This window comes from Rattus norvegicus, chromosome 6 (genome assembly GCF_036323735.1).
Source record: "Rattus norvegicus strain BN/NHsdMcwi chromosome 6, GRCr8, whole genome shotgun sequence".
Lineage (NCBI taxonomy): Eukaryota > Metazoa > Chordata > Mammalia > Rodentia > Muridae > Rattus > Rattus norvegicus.
This window is the reverse complement of record NC_086024.1, coordinates 114,858,041-114,876,552: the sequence shown is the minus strand read 5'-3', so window position 1 is coordinate 114,876,552 and position 18,512 is coordinate 114,858,041. Positions and strand designations below refer to the sequence as shown.

At 38.4% G+C, this 18,512-nt stretch overlaps 1 protein-coding gene across 51 annotated transcripts in view; it reads right to left on the bottom strand.

Annotated features, from left to right (window-relative positions):
- Nrxn3 (neurexin 3) overlaps nucleotides 1–18,512 on the bottom strand; it is a 1,631,407-nt gene that overhangs the window by 127,521 nt on the left and 1,485,374 nt on the right. For 37 of the 51 annotated variants that reach the window (XM_063261446.1, XM_063261447.1, XM_063261425.1 and 34 more), the window contains 2 exons: nucleotides 13,899–13,988; nucleotides 8,274–8,581 (listed from right to left, as the gene is read on the bottom strand). In XM_063261446.1, the coding sequence (XP_063117516.1) occupies nucleotides 8,274–8,581; nucleotides 13,899–13,988 (398 nt within the window). The remainder of the gene's footprint in view (nucleotides 1–8,273; nucleotides 8,582–13,898; nucleotides 13,989–18,512) is intronic. The other 14 variants (XM_039111661.2, XM_063261431.1, XM_063261432.1 and 11 more) reach the window with 1 other exon arrangement.

The following is an 18,512-nucleotide window of genomic DNA, read 5'->3' as shown; positions in this document are numbered from 1 at the left end:
GGATGTATTTGGACAAACTAAGCAAAAGGGGTGAATTACAAAAAAAATTCATTATATTAATTAATTAAAACAAAGGCATTCTGTTCATTTTTCTCAACTGAAGTCATCCAATTTGTGAGATGGTTATGTAGTTCTCCAAAATTATTAGAGTGGGTGATGGTGCATTCAAGTGTTATGAATACTTTGCAGGATAAAACTAGCTTTTGTTAGTTCTTACAAAAGTTGGGCCTTGATAGATAGACAATAGAAACAGCTTCGTCAACTAGAGAGAGTCGATGTTTCCAGGATTCTAGGGTTTGTTGGTGGTGGTGGCTTTGTTCGATGATTGTTTACTTTGTTTGAAGGAAGAGTCTTACTCTACATCATTCTTCTACTTCCCAAGTCCTGGGCTGTAGCTCTAAGTGACCAATGTCCAGTTAGTTCCAGCACTTGCTAAGCTGCTATCAGCAGCAGTATAGCCCCATTCCTAGAACACCTTATTCTTTAGGCAAGATATCATGGAAAATAGCCATGACCATTTCTACAGATAAGATTCGATAGGCAAGGGGCCTCGGGAAAGCAACAGCTAGGAAGTTTGAAAGCCTCAGACTGTAACTGTTAACAGACATGTGTGCTGCTGTAGGAGGGGGTGGCAGTTTGTTGCCTGTTTCTTCTTTCCAACAACACTGATTTTAACTCATTATTAGTATATGCTGAATACTATTCCAGGTGGAAAAGGCTAAATCTAGCTAGAGCGCTGTGATAGGAGGTATGGCCAGAGTGAGAGCAAGGGTAGCAAGCACAGGTGACAGGGCAGACTCTGACTTTGGTCCTGGATGAGTAGCCAGTTAGGTGATTGCAAAATTCACCATGATCCTTAAAACCACTTGTCAGTGGCCACATAGGAGGGACTGAGAGCCAAACCAACACCTTCTTCTTGCTGTTCAGGTCCTTTGCAATAAGATCTAGCACCTTATCAGTAGTTTGGGTGGGAAAGCTTTCCTCCTAATCCTGTGATGTGGTTAGATGGCATCTCTATCACTCCCAGGAGAATATTTAAGCTTCCAGCCTAGCTGCTGTCAGGACTTCCTCAAAAGACCCCTTAAGAGACTGGACATCTCTCTGGGACATGGCTGCCTCAGACCTTGAAAATAATACGTTAAAGGAGGGATAAAAAGAAACCATGCTCTTTTATCTTCCCCCAGCCATGTGTCCTGGCAACATACATGTCCTTAAGGCGAAGGCTTACCTATAGTATGTTTCCCCTTCATCTCTTTCTGCCTTTATGCCCCCCGTCTCTCTCTCTCTTTCTCTCTCTCTCTCTCTCTCTCTGTGTCTCTCTGTCTCTATCTCTCTGTCTCTCTGTCTCTCTCTGTCTGTCTCTGTCTCTCTCTCTGTCTCTTTGTCTCTCTCTGTCTCTTTGTGTCTCTCTCTCTCTCTCTCTCTCTCTCTCGCTCTCTCTCTCTCTCGCGCTCTCTGTCTCTCTCTCTCTCTGTCTCTCTTTCTCCCTGTGTGTCTTTCTGTAGTTCTCAGTTTTTCTTTTTTTCATCTGAACTTTTCAGAAAGAAGCCATCACTGGAGTATCTTACCAGGAAACAAGTAAATTGGAGTCCAATTTCCTTCCCTCCACATTATTCTCAAAAAGGGAAAGGAGAGCATCTACGTGAGGGCAAGCAGAACACAAGAGATATTTCCTGGCTGGCAGCTAAAGTCTAATTAGACTGACAAATCTTCAGCGCCTTCCCTAGCTATGAGGCTTGGCAGGAAAGCAAGGAGCCTGGAGCCACACATTATGTAAGGCTGTTAATCAATATTAGCTGAGCCCTGATCCTAAAAATAAACTTTCCCAGGGGTGTTTGTTGTTTAGCGGTAAAAGGAAGGGAGCAGAAACTGTGGATTCCTTATCTCATTTCCATCGAGCCCATGTCAGTAGGGAACAGGGAGAGAGAACGGAAGTGGCTAACTCTCCAGGCAAGTATAACCATTCTTGATACATGCTAGGATCACAAGACACTCAAGGCCTGCTCCATCCCAAGCTGAGACCCACAGATTATTCGAAGAATGTGGAAAATAGTTGGTTACCTATCCTGGACTTTGAAAATCCCACTGATGACCGTGTGCTGTAAATCTAAGTGCTATGTGTTTTACTGAACAGTGTGAAATTCCTGACCTTTCATCATTTTGACCTACCTAAATTGCAATGTCATGTACTTTAAACTAAAAGTTTCTCCATATGTTCTAACTGTTCAGTTAGGCTGACCTCTAATCAAACATATGGACATTTCTAGTAGACCTCTGTCTTCATCGTTGAGATCATAAGAGGTCCAAGTCATGTTAGCTTTTGTGGGTAGAGACCAAACAGTACTTGTACTGATGGAACTATCAGGAGTGCTATGCTCATTAAGGTACATGAGTCTGGGGGAGTCTTTTAGGTGGACGGGGGATCCTACTGTGACATACTTCAATGAATGTGTATGAATGGCTTTCTCATGATCGTATTTATTACCTCTCAATATAACAAAAGGGAGGGCACACTTATGTCCCTTAGGCAGATAATGAAAGCAACAGAGGGAGACAGGACTTAGCTTAAGGCTACTATAACTAAGTAAATAGAAGTAAATGAGTCCTTAACTCAGAAGGTCTGGTGGCAAATCCCACAGTCTTCATTTAACAGACTGAAATTCCGTTCAGCATAGATGAACTATCAGGACAATTCATTTTGTTTCAGACGGTCATTATCAATATCAAGTCTGAGGTGTGCTCCTAACCTTCCATAGCCTAAAACCGAGGAGCCCAAAGGAAGAATTTTCACATATATACTGTTAGTCTGAAAACTTAGAGTCCCTTTCTGGAACTTTCAAAGGTAGTTCCCATTCAATCATCACCATTATGATGCTTGAGATAGAATGAAATCTCATAGCCTTTCATCCCACTGTTTATTAGAATACTTCCAATCCAGGCTGAGCATCATGACTTTTCTGCAAATTATCTGGTGGTACACAGTCTGGCCAGTGTCAAGGTGACTTTGCCTAGGCCTAGGACACAAGAAGTAGGTTACGATCAGTTTCTTGCTAATAGCTTATAAACAATTCCAAATGGCAATTTGCACAGGACACAGTGAACTTCTTTACTGCTGATAACTACTCAGACTGGAGGCCAAAGATAAGAGAATTCACATTTCTTTTTTCTTTTTGCAACCATTTCCCTCTCGGCCCTCTCCTCTCTTCTGGGAGCGTTTTGGCTGGAGAGACTAAAAGTAATGAGAGCAGTGGAAGACTCTTGCCACTCACAGTTTTCTTTAGCCCAGAATGAGTGAAAGAACCTGGAATGCAGACTGAAGTGAGATTTCCCATTTTAGAATCTGTTCTCTCAGTGTTGTTGTAGCTACCCAATTGCAGCAGAGTTGGTGAAGATCCTGTGTGGCACTGGGGGACAGGGGCAGGGGCAGTGGCGAAGTTGCTAGAAGAGCTCTTGTCTAATTCAAGCGAAGCTCTAGGCTTGACCTTTATCACCCCCACCATCAGCACCACCCTCAAAATTTTTCATGCTATTTCTCTGGGTAATCCTAGATTACGTCCACAGATAATTCAATTCACTCCAGTCCTCTGAGTACTCTCCTAGATGTAGGGGGTGGGCTTCAAGCTAAGACCTTCAAACCTGCAAACTTTGCAAGACACATCGTTGACTTACACTATAGCTCACAAGACCTGGACTTTCTTCTTGCCCCAGTGCACTAACCCCCTAAGACCTCATTTTACGACCCTCTCATCTATGGATAATGCTCCAAGTCATTCCATATGCCACCCTCCCTATGCACACCATTACTCAGAAGTTACACCGAGAGCCAGCCCTCTTGTTTTCTTCAGGTTATTGGCTCCGTGTTACAAATAATCTAGATTTCTAATTTTGTTCGTAACCTTCGAAAATATGTGCAAATTGGTTGATTTCATGACAAGGCATATTTTCTACAGTCCACTGAACTCTAAAGTTGGTTTCATAAAATAAAACAAAGATCCAAGGTGGGTAATGAGATGACAGAGGAGTCTGTTCCTGACATCATACATCTTTTGATTTTCCAGGATGAAGTTTAGGGTCAAAATTCTACTCAGATCCTTCTGAAATATCTCACTCCCTAACCCAAAATTTCTAAACTCTGCTCAGAACTATAGCTAGTAATATCAATAGAAGTCCTTGTTTGCTTAGTAGATTGTTGCTTGACTTTCATACCAAATATAATAATAATAATAATAATAATAATAACAAGAATTACAATAATAATAATAATAAATTGGCAAAACACTGACAGTCTAACTCTGCATTTTATATTTAGTGTAGCAGTTTTCTTGTTGACAGGTATTTGACAAAGTAAATTAATGGACGAACACTAGTTTTTGGCTCACAGCTCCAGTGTATATCATGACAGGGAAGCTAGAGAATGAGGCAGCTGGTCAGAGTATATCCGCATTCAGTAAATATGGAGGAAGGAATGTTTGCTGTCTCTTTTTTATTCAATCCAAGACTCCATCTAATGGAATGGTTGCACACATACTTAAGGTGTGCCTTTATACCATAGCTAACCTAGAAAATCACCCACAGACATACCAGAGGCTTAGTTCTGTAATCATAATGTCATCAAGTATTCCCTGAAATTAGAAAAGGCTTGGAAACTTACAGCACAAATGGGTATAGTATAGATAACACAAGCCTAGGTCAGGCCCAGGCAATGAGAAACTGATGGCTTCTGCTTTATGCCTATTTCAATATGGTCTGAGAGCCCAAAGAGCTGCCACTTTGCTAAAGAAAGCCACTAGACCACAGCTGGTCTGGAGCGAACCCGTGTCAGTTTAATTAGTGGAAGCAGAGTTACCTCCGACCAATGTCTGACTATGTAAATTATATCTAATGACGGAGCTGGTTTGTAGCTGAAGAGTTTAGGTAAAAAGGAAATGCTTTTAACAATAGTTATTTAAGTGGCCTGTGATCTAACCTGAATCACTTAGCTAGTATGAGAATGGACTAGCATTAAACCTGAGATAGCTGGCGCACGTCCATTATATGTAAAAGTTATACTAGTGGAAAAGACTATCTACACAGCCTGATTATTCTAGAAGTAGAGCATTTCTGCAGCTATTATATTTCTGGTTATTAAGTGGCTACAATATAGCACATAAAGCTTGTCTGATCTGGTTTATACAGCGCCTCTAGAATAACTACTAAGTACAAGACTTTTACTGAAGATTATTATCTGTCCATCTGGCTTCTTAATGTGCCCTTTAGTTGCTTTTTTACCCCTAAATTGAAAGGAGCATCTTGAGGCATTCTTTTTAATATAAGGTCAAGATCTATTGCTTGGGCACAATAGCTGTGAGTAATTTACCATAGTCCATGCCATTCACAAGCAATTCTGTACTCCTATCAGTAAGAGACTGATATATCACAGAGATCAAAGTACCAATTACTTCCAAAAGACTGGAGCATTGGAGAGCTGTATCAACTCAAAAACGATTTGTTCACATTCACACACAGTTAAGAGCAGCACTAAAAGCACTTTACAGTTTCCCTTTGATCTGATGTGAGCACTAGCCAAGGTCCATCAGAGATGAACTCCTCAAAGGAAGTTTTCCCCCGCTGCTAATGTTTTAGGAAAGATTCAGGGAATTTTTTTGAGTAGTGACATTTTTATACTTGTAGTCACACATGCTTAATTGTTTTTCTCCTAGAAGTGTCTCATTTTAGGACAACCATGGTTTAATGATATTATCAAAGTGCGAAAGCAAAGAATGGAGCACCGCTTGCAAAATGGTCCGCACGGAATTTCAGAGAGATGAAAACTGAATGAGAGACCGGTGAGCAGGAGACATAATTTTTCCTATTTTCTTTTCTTTTTTGAAGTACCTCTCAGAGATCAAAGCTACATGAGTTCTCTTTATCCAAGAAAATTGGCTGGGTCATACATTGCATGTATTTGAAGCTGCCTACCATGTCCAGTATCTAAGACTTGTCCTAAATCACTGGGTAGGCTTGATGCAATCTGTAGACAGTACTTAGGCCAGAGTAGGCTTGACTTTGGAGTTTTTAGGTTTGCACAAAGCATGGGCCAAAGTTCTTGTGGCTAGTTGGCAAGAACAAAAGTACCTAAAATCTTCCACAATATGTTTCCTCAGGTTTCTCTTTACACAATCCTGGGGTTTCTGTATCCTTCAGCCCGGGTCTAATACATTCTGCTAAGCTTCTGGCCTTCCTCCAAGAGTATGTATTTATGCACCCGTAAAAACAAGGAGTGTCAACAGATTTATATCCCATCTTTGTAGCCTAGCAGAAAGAAAACGGAGAAGCATGTAACGATGTAATCCAATTTTCACCAGCCTCTGAAAGAAAAGCAGCTCACAAGAGAAAAGCTGCTGGAGAGAGCTCTCGCTGGCACTTACTTGCTCTAAGAGACAACCCAGGCTTAAAGATAAATCAGTGGTAAGGTTTATGCACCTTGAAATCCATCCCTGTCCAGAAGTCCCTGAATCTCTTGGGTTGTAGAAAGAGTTTAGGAACTCAAACAATCTGCCCCCACCTCAACTCCATTTATGTATTTGCTGTGAGAGGAAACAACCAAAGACTGAAAATTACCACAAATTGGGGCAATTCCCTGAATCCCTGTGTAGCATTAAATCCACTTGTGGTCAGTGAACATTTGGTCCTAAGGCAGACAGCAGAATCAGTCATTCCAATGGAGAAAGCAAAGCCATTTGCTCTTCTATTTCCCACAGAGTTAGCAGAATAGACTCTGAAAGAAATGAACCAGGTCTGCCAAGACCTGTGCAAACAGAACTATCCTTTTATGAACAGTAAACAGATCTATGCTTGAACTATAGAGAGTCATAATAGAAATATATATTGCCTTTTATCTTCTTCTCAGTGAGTGGAGTGAGGTGTCTGGAGTTATGGCTGTAATATCAGCTGCGAAGTACTATTCTCAAGCTTGTGCACAGGTATGCAAGGAATGGCACCCTGATTACAGGACTGCCCTGCGAGCTAGGTTCTTAACAGCTTTTGGAAAACACACAAAGTTGGTCAGTAACGTCATCAGTATACACAGATACAAATTGCATTTAGGAATCATGAAATAAGCTGTCTGGATTTCTGCTCAAGCCCAAAGAAAAGGAATAAAGGAAGACAACATGTTTCCATACAGTGAAGTCACATAACTTCATTTCGAGAGATTAAAATAAAACCCAAAAACGAAGAACAAAAAGCAAAAACACATGGGTGAGTTTTAATTAATGATTCACTCTAAGATTAGAGTGTCCTCTAGAGTGGAGGGAAAGGGGATGTCAGGAACTCTCCTGAGCTCCTGCATCACGTGCGAAGACTGAGAAGCAGAAGGGACAAGGACTGATTATGTTTCTTTTTACAAACAACTAACTAGGGTAGGGATAATTCCTCCCACAAGCATTGGCATGCCTTCTTTGATGCCAAACCATTTAAGGCTAATAACTCGATTAACCTCCTACCCCTTACTAACTAGATTTATGCACTGCGAAGAGAGGCAGCTAAGTATTAAGTTTCAGCTTGTATATAATTACTTTCAAGTGAAAAAAAAAAGCCTTACCACTGAAACCAAGAACCTTTTTCTACCTAAAATGAAACCTTCATGTTTGCTAATAAAATCAGTATATTAGTCAAATAAAGTAAAAGAAAAAAAAAAGAAAGAAAGACTTCAAAATGACTAGTCATTAATTAGGACTCAATGTCAAACACAAAGGCTCAACCATTCACAAGGAGTGGTTGCGATTCTAGTTTCAATTGTCCTTGATTTAATGATACCCATTGACCTTAATAATGCGCAGTTCATGGTCTACCAAGGTTACCTGGAGAAAGTGAATGGAATTGAACTAGGGTACAGACTTGCTTAGGGTAACAAATGCTCACTTCTCCCTCCTCCTTTCTGTTAATTGAACAGAAAGGGAAGAGGGAATGCAAAGGACAGTAGAGGAATGCCTTGTAATAAAAGCATGGTCCATTGTTCATTTTGAATAATATTTTTCCTGTTTCAGTGACAAATGGAAAGAATAACATGAGTTACTTCATGAGCTCATGAGTGCCACAAGGCTTCCCTAATTCAGTCATTGTTTCCTTTTTTTCTTTTTTTCTAGTTTTAGTTCTCATTACCTTGAACATCTTCAACCTTCCGTCAAAGGCTGTGATTCAACATAATTAGCTACCCAGATTACTGATCACAGCAGTGATGTTGCAAAACCAAGAAAGAAAAACAAAAAAAAAATCACAAGAGAAAGGTTTACCTGAATGCTGGCTGTAGAGCGGTTTTTGCGGGTGGTGGTCGTAGCCATCGTGGTGGTGGTTTCCATGACAGTGGTAGACATTTCAGGTGGCATGGAGGTTGTTTGTGTTGTTCCCGAGACTGATGGGACTTCTCCCACTAGCCGGACACTTCCATTGATTTTAATATTAGGGTTGTTCTCAGCCGCCATGTTCAGTACTTTCAAACCATCATAATAGAGCCCAGAGAGTTGGCCTTGGAAGAGACGTCCTTTGTCCTTTCCTCCGATGGCTATTTGCGCCTGGGTGTTGAAGATGGTTAGCTGCCGGCCTAGTGGATTAGGTGGAGGAAACACTATTATTTCTATACATTTCTGCTCCTTCCCTTACCTATTCTTTATGGAGCAAGCATCTGAACAGGCTTCCTTGAACAACTGAAGTAGATAAAATGTATAAGAAAAAGTCGCCACTGAAATTGGTGAGTAACATTTCATGATAATTACCTCTTCCACTGTCTAGCTAGAGATCCTAAGTTACCCAAATAACTAAGCCTTATTTTTATTCGAAGGAAAAAGACATCTTTTTTTTAAATATGAGCAATGTTTCAGTCTCCTACAATATATAATCAAGAATGACAGAAACATCTAGTTCAGATCATGACAAGACGAACCACAGTTGCCTAGTGTTCTGATTTAAGCTACAAATTAATGTAATGACAACAGAAAAGAATGATGTGCGGCAAACAAAACTCAATGAGGTGACTGAGAACATTGAGTTTAAAAATTAGGTTCAGTAATTAAATTAAATTTACTGAAATTAAACCGCAATTAAGAGGCTCAGATTCATTGCATGCTTATAAAAATGGACACTCTGGTCACCAGGAACAGAGTTTTCCACAAACCATCATCATAAGTAATATTCTATCAGCACTTGCTATTTAACACCATCATAATAGATGTATAACTTGCAGGCAGGAATGGTAAGTCAATAGATTATTCTCTAAGATGGGGGAGTAATTAGACATTAATAAAGCTCCTATAATAGGAATGGAAATGAGGTAATCCTAAAATGGTTGTAAGAGGATAAAGACGGGAATAATCAGAATATATTATATACATGTATGAAATTGTTAAATAATATAATTAATCAGTAAAAATTAATTTAAGGGGGAATATGGATACTGACAAAGAAAACAAAATATAAAACACCTTGAATGATGTAGGGACATGGTATGGATTGTAAAATGCCAATAGATAATCTTATTTCAGATTTTCTTTGTGGGCAAAAAGAAATAATAATAATAATCAGAAAAAACATGGCAGAACAGTTTAAAATGGAGCATTCAACTAACTAGGCTTATTCTCCATGATTTCTACTTATAATTTTTTTAAACCCAAACTAGGTCTTTGCCATGGATGGGAAACAGCATTTAAAACCTCATTGTAATTTGTCATGACAGCAACATGCTATGGCCTTCCTTCATGTTTTCTCTTTAGATTAATTTCATCTGCTTTCCCATATGGAGTCGAGAGGAAGAAAAGATACCTATTCGTGGAATTTGACACATCTGTCCTGGAGTTTTCTTTAGTTAGTGATCAATAGAGCCGCTAATTCTTCATGTAATCACCTTGAATATTTTAGGTGTAAATAATTATAAACTACTTTTTGCTACTCATGTCTGCTTGGTGAACCATACATGCTTTCCTTAAAATTCCCATTGAACAAAGGTATGTTGCGATGTTTGGCTTCTCAACTAGTGAAATAGGCTCTAGTTTGTACAAATACCGCGAGCCTTGGATTTTTGGAATTTAGCGTACACTGGTGGAAACACAAAGTAGGATAAGGGAAACAGCATATGTTCAGGGTGTACTTTTTAGGCGTGTGTCAACTTTAATATCTGGGCATCTCTTAAGAGTTATTATTGGCATGAGTTATAGGTAATAGTACTTTCCTTTTAGTCTGGAGAACATTTTTAGGGTGGAATTAATCCACATTTCATAAGAATCTTAGGTCCATACAAAGGTCCATATTTTAATGATAACAAAATTCGCTAGTTCCCAGGGACGTACTCAATTCATTCGATATTCTCCAGTAAATCTCCTCAGTGTCCTATGAGTTGGCACCGTTTGACAGTTGCATGTTTTTTGCCTCTGTCCTCCTCACATGAGATGTAACATGTTCAGTGCACAGTGATGCAGGGTAATGGGCTGGAAGTCATATTCTTTTCTTTAGGAGTCATACACTTGCTACACTAGAAATAGGATAATAAGTGCACAGAATAGTTCTTGCTTAGCTTCATAGCAACATTTGGAGCAGCTTAACATTCTGATTCAGAATACGCTCTTTAGTGGAAGATTTCTCTGGTGTAATGTTAGTATCTTAAAGTAGATAGCTTCCATGCAAGGTATCTTTCGCATGTGTGCAACTGTCGCCCATTTATAATATTACTTCTCTTTTTATCTTTCATCCTCTCCTCCTTCCTCCCTCTCTCTTTTCTATATAATCCAGCTTGGTGATGAGTTAATGGCTGAGTAACCTTGATTACGTGTAGAAGATTTTATGTTCTAATATCCTTGGACCGTTTCATAATGACAATCTCTCATAATGGTCCTTATCTTACTTTCCCGGAATGATTCATTCTGCCAATACTTAAAACTGAAAAGCGGTCAAAGAAAATTGAAATTCCAACTGCAATAGACTGGCTGAAAATGATGGATGGCCTTCATTCTATTTGCAATAGTTCACTCCATAAAGTGGCCATTGCTTCTTTGAGAATGACTGAAGAATGAGGGAAGGCATGACATGGTTAAGGCCCTTAGATTGAAGTGTTGTGTTATTTTTTGGGTTATCATTGCTTTACAAGGAAGATTCGACTACTCACTTCGTAGTGCCAACACACTGGCAGGTGAGGCAGAGAAGGTTCAGTTCATGCCACAGGAAAGATTTGGGCTTCTGTTAGCTTATTTGCTTGGTAGTCTTGTGGCTAGGTCTTTTTCCTTTGATTTTACAACCTTCTCTTAGTCCTCTGCACTTTGCCTATATAGTTCAGGCTAGAACTAGAGATCACTTGGGGAACAGAGCACTCTGTCTCCTCCCATGTCTCCCTGCCAGTGTGTCATTTTTCTTTAGGTGCACAGGAAATCAAGAACAATAGAAAAACAGTATCAGCATCTTCTCTGCATGAAGAATGTACAGAACTAACAGGAGAAAGTTTCTCTTTTTATTATTTCCCTAAGATGCCTCAAAATCAATGTCAGATATCATTCTTATTGTTGTGAGTGGCAATGTTTAATATCTTGATGAGAAAAATATTACATGTGTACATTTGAATAAATGTGTACTATAAATACACATATGCATGTAATTTTGGAGTATGGAATTTTTCTATTGAAAATAATATGAAATTTAATGATAATAGCAAAACAGGTTTTGTAGCACGCAACTGTTGGTTTAATTTAAATTCACATCCTTTGGAAGTCATTTTCTGTTGCCTCATTTTAACATCAAATTCACATAGGCTTAAATTAAATCTGGGCACGTCTCTAGTCAGTGTTGCACAAAGACTAATTAATTAAATCACAGAATACCCTGGGGGAATAGGCAGCATTATTTCTCCTCTCCTCATATGGGAAATCTGAGACACAAAGAGGTTAAGTGGGTTGTCTAAGGTCAGAAAGTCTGTCAATAGCAGACAGGGCCAGCAAACCCACTCAGTGAAGCTGTGACCCAGCTCTCCTCCCAATGGCAGAAAGAACTCCAAAGAGACGCCCCATGTATTTCCGAATGCACCCGTCTAACCTTCCTCTTATCTATTTACTCTTTATACTCATCTTCACAAACAAGGTTTCCCAGTGCAAAATTTCCATTCTGTTTACAAATGAAGTTAGCTAGATAGAGGAAGAGGTAAAGAAAATGGATGCTACTCACCCCAATTACAAAAAGAGTAATTTCAGGGAAAACAGTAGAGAAGATAATCTCAGTTTCCAAATATATTGTCCAGTAATATATACATACACATATACATACATATATAGCTAATAAAGAAGCCAAGATACACCCACCCATACCACCACCACCACCCTTACCCTCCCAGCACTTAACGCGTGTATGAAGGCTTCCTTTTTCCATGAAAGCCAGCTGATAATGCAGCTATCAGAAGGAAAACTAGAAGCTTACTAACTGCTTTATAATGGTTTGTACAAATGAAAATGCCTGGCATGCTATTAAACTTAGACTTCAAAAGGCAATGGAATAAAATAAAATACTATTAACAAAAAATTGAAAGAAACACAAAAGTTCTCTCAGGCACATGAGACTCAGACATGCATCTCGTTCTGTTTTAAAAGTGAGGCAATCATTGTCTTTAACGTTAAAGGGACTTTATGAGCTGTTGATTACTAATCGAAATTATTTGCTTTTTAGAGTTATTCTTAATTTATTTTTAATTAGACCACATATGTTGACAATAGGGCATGCAGTTAAGATTTGGTAAGGATTTTCCATGTCTGAACATCTGAAGCATACACAGGTGTCCTTTATTTCTTTATTTGTAGCTTATGTAATATTTCCAATTACTCCTCGTATGTAACTCACTCAAATCCCTGCAACATGTAAGGGGTTCTTTGAGGCCACCAGACAAGAGTTCGATTAAACTGCCTCGAACAAGAACAGAACCCCTAGCTTTCTTAAAGATAAGAGAATTTGACTAATGGTAAAACAAGTGTGTTTCTAGTAAGCAAAAGAAACCACACAGAAAATTCTGCCAGGATTTATAATGGCTGTTTTCTTTGAGTCACAGAGTGCTTGTTCCTGACAGCAAATCCCAACATGCTGTTTGGATTTTTGCAAGACTTTTCCCTTATCAACTCATTGTCTTAACAACTTATATTTTGTTGCATAAAACATCGTCTGAATGCACCAGGGTATCACACCAGCAAAGTGTGAAACAGGTTTGTTTAGTTTTAGTTTCCTGAAGCAACTGGAAAATAATTAAGTTTGCCTAGAAACTTAGCCTCTGACAGTTTGAATTTAGAGGCAAAAATCTGTTCTTTGTCATCCCTTTCATTGTTTAAAAACAAGTAATAATACACACCGCTTCCTTTATAACATTTGTTTTATGCACTTTAAGTTACAAAAGTTGATCTAAGATTTTTTTTTTTTGGTTTGGTTTGATGTAGTTTGTTTTGTTTTTGTTCGTTCGATTGGTTGGTTAACCATGCTATAGATAAGAAAGCCAAAACAGACTCAAGATAAAAGTTTAACAAGTCTTTTTGAAAATTCTTTAGAAAGCTTTGGTGAGAGGTAATTTAAAACAAATTAACAAATAATGTCATGCAGTGTTTAAATTGCCATAATCCATTTCTTTCTTCCTTTTTCCATTTTAAATAGAGTTTCCTGGAATTCCTTGTTTGTGGCTGCCGTGTGGACAGCAGGCTAGATGTTAGTCCCTTTAACTTTGTTTTAATGGCGATGTATTATTGCATGATTTATCAACATATGGCAGGTGGAAGCTGACACAAATTATAATGAAAATTAAAACAGTCATTTATGCAGCAGGCGATTATCATTTAAGGAACATTTATCTGCAGGCTTTAAAAATGAGGGTTTAGAATCAAATGATTTTAGAATGAAAGTTTAACGACCGTTACCTTTTTCCTGCAGCCACTCCTCTACAGGCCGATTATATTTGAAGGGGATTTTCTGTTTTACCATTTGGAGGCGTTCATTATCAGTGTTGCCTTTAAAGTTTAAAAAACAGCTTAAAGAACAATCTGAAAAGTCAATAGGTCATTAAAAAAACATCCTAGGTGTTCAGTTTGTTTTATGAAGAGTTTTAGAGATAGATATCAATTTATCGTTAGTAGAGGTGGAGATGAATTCACTCTGCCCTTCAGTGACAGGTTTGAGGTCAGATTGATCTCAACTATGCAGTGCTCCATCACAGCTTGGTCACGTGATTTGGATAGCGATCCGTAAGCAGTCGGGCTATTTATAGAAATCTCTTTACCTTTTTAACTCCACCTCATCCTTATTTAATCTACCACCGGAGTTGGTCCCAGTGAGGCTCAATATTCTAATTTTTCAATAAGATTAGTTTCTCCTACCACATCCAGTTCACAATGCAAAGGAAGCGTTCAGACCCTCATCCATGCAGATGCTTCTGTTTTTCTCATGGGTTTCCTTCAGGAGCGCAGGGCTGTATGCTTGCTCTTACTCTCAAGCTTCTGAACTTGCTCTGCACTCTAGACAAACAGTGCCAGAGATGATTGAACCCCTGCTTTCCGAGGGAGACTGACCAAGAGACAGTTCTAGGCTTGTTTGTTTGGTTGCTGGCTTGATTGATTTGGACATATGAGAAAAGACCCTGACTGTAGTTCAGGTTAGCTTTAACTCATAGAAATTATCCTGCCTCAGACTCTAGAACTTGAACTAAAGGGAGATTTCTTACTCCAAATGGAAACTCTGATGGTACAGTACCTAGATGAAACTGGCATATTCGTACATGTGGCAGTGTAGATCTCTATCTCTTTTGTTGTTGTTGTTGTTCTTGGACATTTTAAAGAGATGGGATCCACAAAGAACATAACTACAGGCAAAGGATATATATGTATATATCCTTTATATATCTCTATCTCTCTATCTATCTATCTATCTATCTATCTATCTATCTATCTATCTATCTATCTATCTATATACTGTTACATAGCATTTATAGGCTTTTGAGTACTTACACTTCATTATTGTTGAATATGCTGATTCAACTGTTCATTCTGCCACTAAGCCCCCTTCTATGAAAGGGTCTTCCCAAACAAGCATCCATTCACAAAGCCTGGGAGGAATATTTCTCCCGAGCATGAAATATCAAATTAGTTTTAGGCTCAAACATTGTGTTTTAACTGCTGGTGTGCCCTCTCTTCCTTTGTAAGGGTTTTTACCACTCTTGGGTGCTTTGTCTAATTAGTAGAGGCTTGGGGAGTGCTGCTGTGGACTTACAGCCCTAATGAATGTGCTTCAAATCACAAACTAATGAAGGCATGCTTTGGGAACTGTTCAAGCTCATCAGCCAACCTCACATTGATTCAGTAAAAACCAGTACACTCTAATTCATCATGTTTGATTCAGAGCCCCGTGTTAAAACTTAGGAAACTCCACTCCAGATTACTAATATTTTAAGAGGAAACAAAATCTTAAAAAACAGATGGCTGAGGATTTAATTACAGAGAAGAAACTAGATTGACTATTAGGCTCTGGTATAGTATCAGGCCAAGTACATAGAAGTGAGCTGTAACATTCCAATCCCAGCCATTACAATGCAGCAGTTATCACTGGCCAGGAACTGCAACACTTAGGACCTGCTTCTTGGTGGGAGAAGGTAGAGGAAAGATAAAGAGTGGGTAGCAATATCAGCGGATGGCGGTTCCCCATAGGCTTCTGTGATGAAACATCTTTCTGAAAATCTGAGTAACCCTTACTGCCTTGGGATATTTTTTCCTGCCCTGGAATTTAAACAAACAGTGGTTTGTGAGAAGCAACCTGGATATGCTTCCAGCCCACACTGAAGATCTGTAACTGCCTACATAAATTATAACGTATCAACATATCAAAAGGCAGTTGTAACCCATTGGAGGCTATCTCAGCCGCTCTAAGCCTTGGGCTGTTGCCTAGGACTACCAATAAACAGATCTTATTGAGGGATAATGTGGATAACAGGAAAAATAGACAGTCCTGGACTGTCATGGATAATTTAAAGTTTTCCTCGAAGTATAGCAGCATGAAGAATAGGAGAAAATAAGCAAGAGGAAATATCAGGAAAGACCATCATTTCTTTCTGTCTCTCCATGACCATCATGAAGGGCACTGTTTTAACTGGTCCATACAGCTCCAGTTACTGATAGTGAGTGATATTTGTTCTTAGAGGATCAGTGTACTTTGTGTTCTAGTAATAAAACTTGAATTAGGTATTCTTAAGTGTTTTCATAGAAATGGAGTACTTTTCTGAAAATAATCCCTAAGCCTGATTGTTAATTCTACTCAGCAACTGGCACATAACATGTGGACTTCTATAGGACAGTGCGATGCCACACTGAGGAATGGCAATTGAATTGTGCAGAATTCACCTTCAATAAATTTTGGCAAAAATAATTATAAAATGGGAAGTCTTACTAATATGCAAGGCAAACACAGAAATAATTACAAGTCCAAATTGTCAGGGTTATCTAAACAACAAAGTCAATTAATTTATAGGCTATGTTGATTTGCTTCCTCTAAATATACAGGGTCCACAGCTCTCCCAAAGAGCCCAATACCCATGATTCATCGTCTTTTAATGTAAAGCAGGGCAGGAAATCATTTATGGACATATACAGGGGAAAAAAGAGGAAGTAGTTGGGTAACCAATGGAGAAAAGCACAGCTGGAATCAACCTCTGACCTTTCCAAAAATATAGACAGTCCATTCTTCTCCACCTCAGCTTTAAAGACATTTAGAAGCCTGGTTTAAGTCTTGGACACCATACTGATACTATCCAGCACCAAGGACAATAATCTAGCATGCTGTTAAAAGTCATAAGAGACAGCAGGCCATTTGGAAAACCACATTGGTTTAAGTCACCACATTAATGTTGTTCTTAGTTTCTTTTCATGTTCTTGTTGGCTTTTATTTTAATTTATCTAAAACACTAGCAATTTCTGTTTTAGAAACATGTGCAAGTGAATGAGTTCATTTGCCCCGATCCCCATTCTAGAGATGGAAGGAAGGGCATATATTCTTTAATAGAAGAATTCATACAGAGGACTGTTCTGTAAGCTGTACAAACCACTTTAAATTCATATACACTCTTATTAAATATACAATGACATTAAGTTGTACATTTCATATAACAGCTAGCATGGACAGTTAAAGAGTATAATTAATTACTCAAAAATAATGCTATACTCAGGATAGAATGGCCTTATGAACAATACGTCATAATTTCCTTCAAATAAAGCATAAGAATTACTGATTTAACAGAAACATCAGTTATTACCACACAGAGTAACTCATAAATTGAATAGGAAGCTCTTAAAATAAGTACTTAAGTAAATTATATCAATTGGGCATCTACTAGAATGGAATTTTTAGAGAAACAAATAGCCATGTTTTAGTCTACTTGAAGTAGAATCTTGTACATGTTTATTCTCTGATATTCTTGAAACGTTATTGAAATTTTATATACTTGGTTTTCTACAGTCTAGTAGCACTGTTATCAACTAGTTCCGCTTCTGGAGACAGGTAGAATATGCACTGTGAAATTATAACATTGTGAAGAGCAGAAGGCTCTGAGTTCAAACCACCAAAGCCCAACTGGTTCATACCCATAGCACTGACCATTCTGTAAAACTATCTCACAGTTTCCACTTTGCACTTAACCTTTTGAGGGTCAATGTATTAAAGTAATAGAAAGAGTAAAATAAGATGAACAACGCCAATCGAGCCTCCAGTTAGTCCCAAGATGACATCGGTATCTATTTAAGATGTGGACTTGATCTTTGCTAATCACTGCCACAGAGTCAAAAATATCCTGCAACTGGAGAACATAATGAACGCAAGAGGAAAATTCTTGCATAGGAAAAAAAGCAACATCTCTAACACCACAGTTCAAACAAGGGTTACTTTATTAGAACTTTATTTTGCAGAAAGCTCGAATCAACAGTGTAGGCTTAGTCTATGGAACTTGGAACTGTATCTGCGTTGGAGATGTAAATTTAGTATTTGTTATCTGTATGGTTTTGGAGAAGTCACTTAACATTAGACTCTCCTCAGTTCATTATAGTACTTAATGATGAGTATACACAATAACTAATATCTATCTATCTACCATCTATCTCTCAATATATCTATATCTATATCTATATCTATATCTATATCTAGATCTAGATCTAGATCTAGATCTAGATCTAGATCTATATCTATATCTATATCTATATCTATATCTATCTATATCTATATAAACTGAATTTTTTTGGAGAATAATAGTAACATAACGTGACTTCCCTCTCATTCAAAGGAAGCACACTGGTTCTTTGGTTTGTTCCCATGTTGCTCCAACCTCATCGGCTGTCACTTGAAAGATGTCTGTAACCCATTTGGTCTCACAAATGTTATCACTCAAAGAACACCTGATAATAAGACAAGAAAAGCATTCTAAATATCCCCCTGAATCTCCAGCTTTTGCTGTTTATGTGTTCGTATTTTCTAAAATATATTCAACTAACTCCATTTCC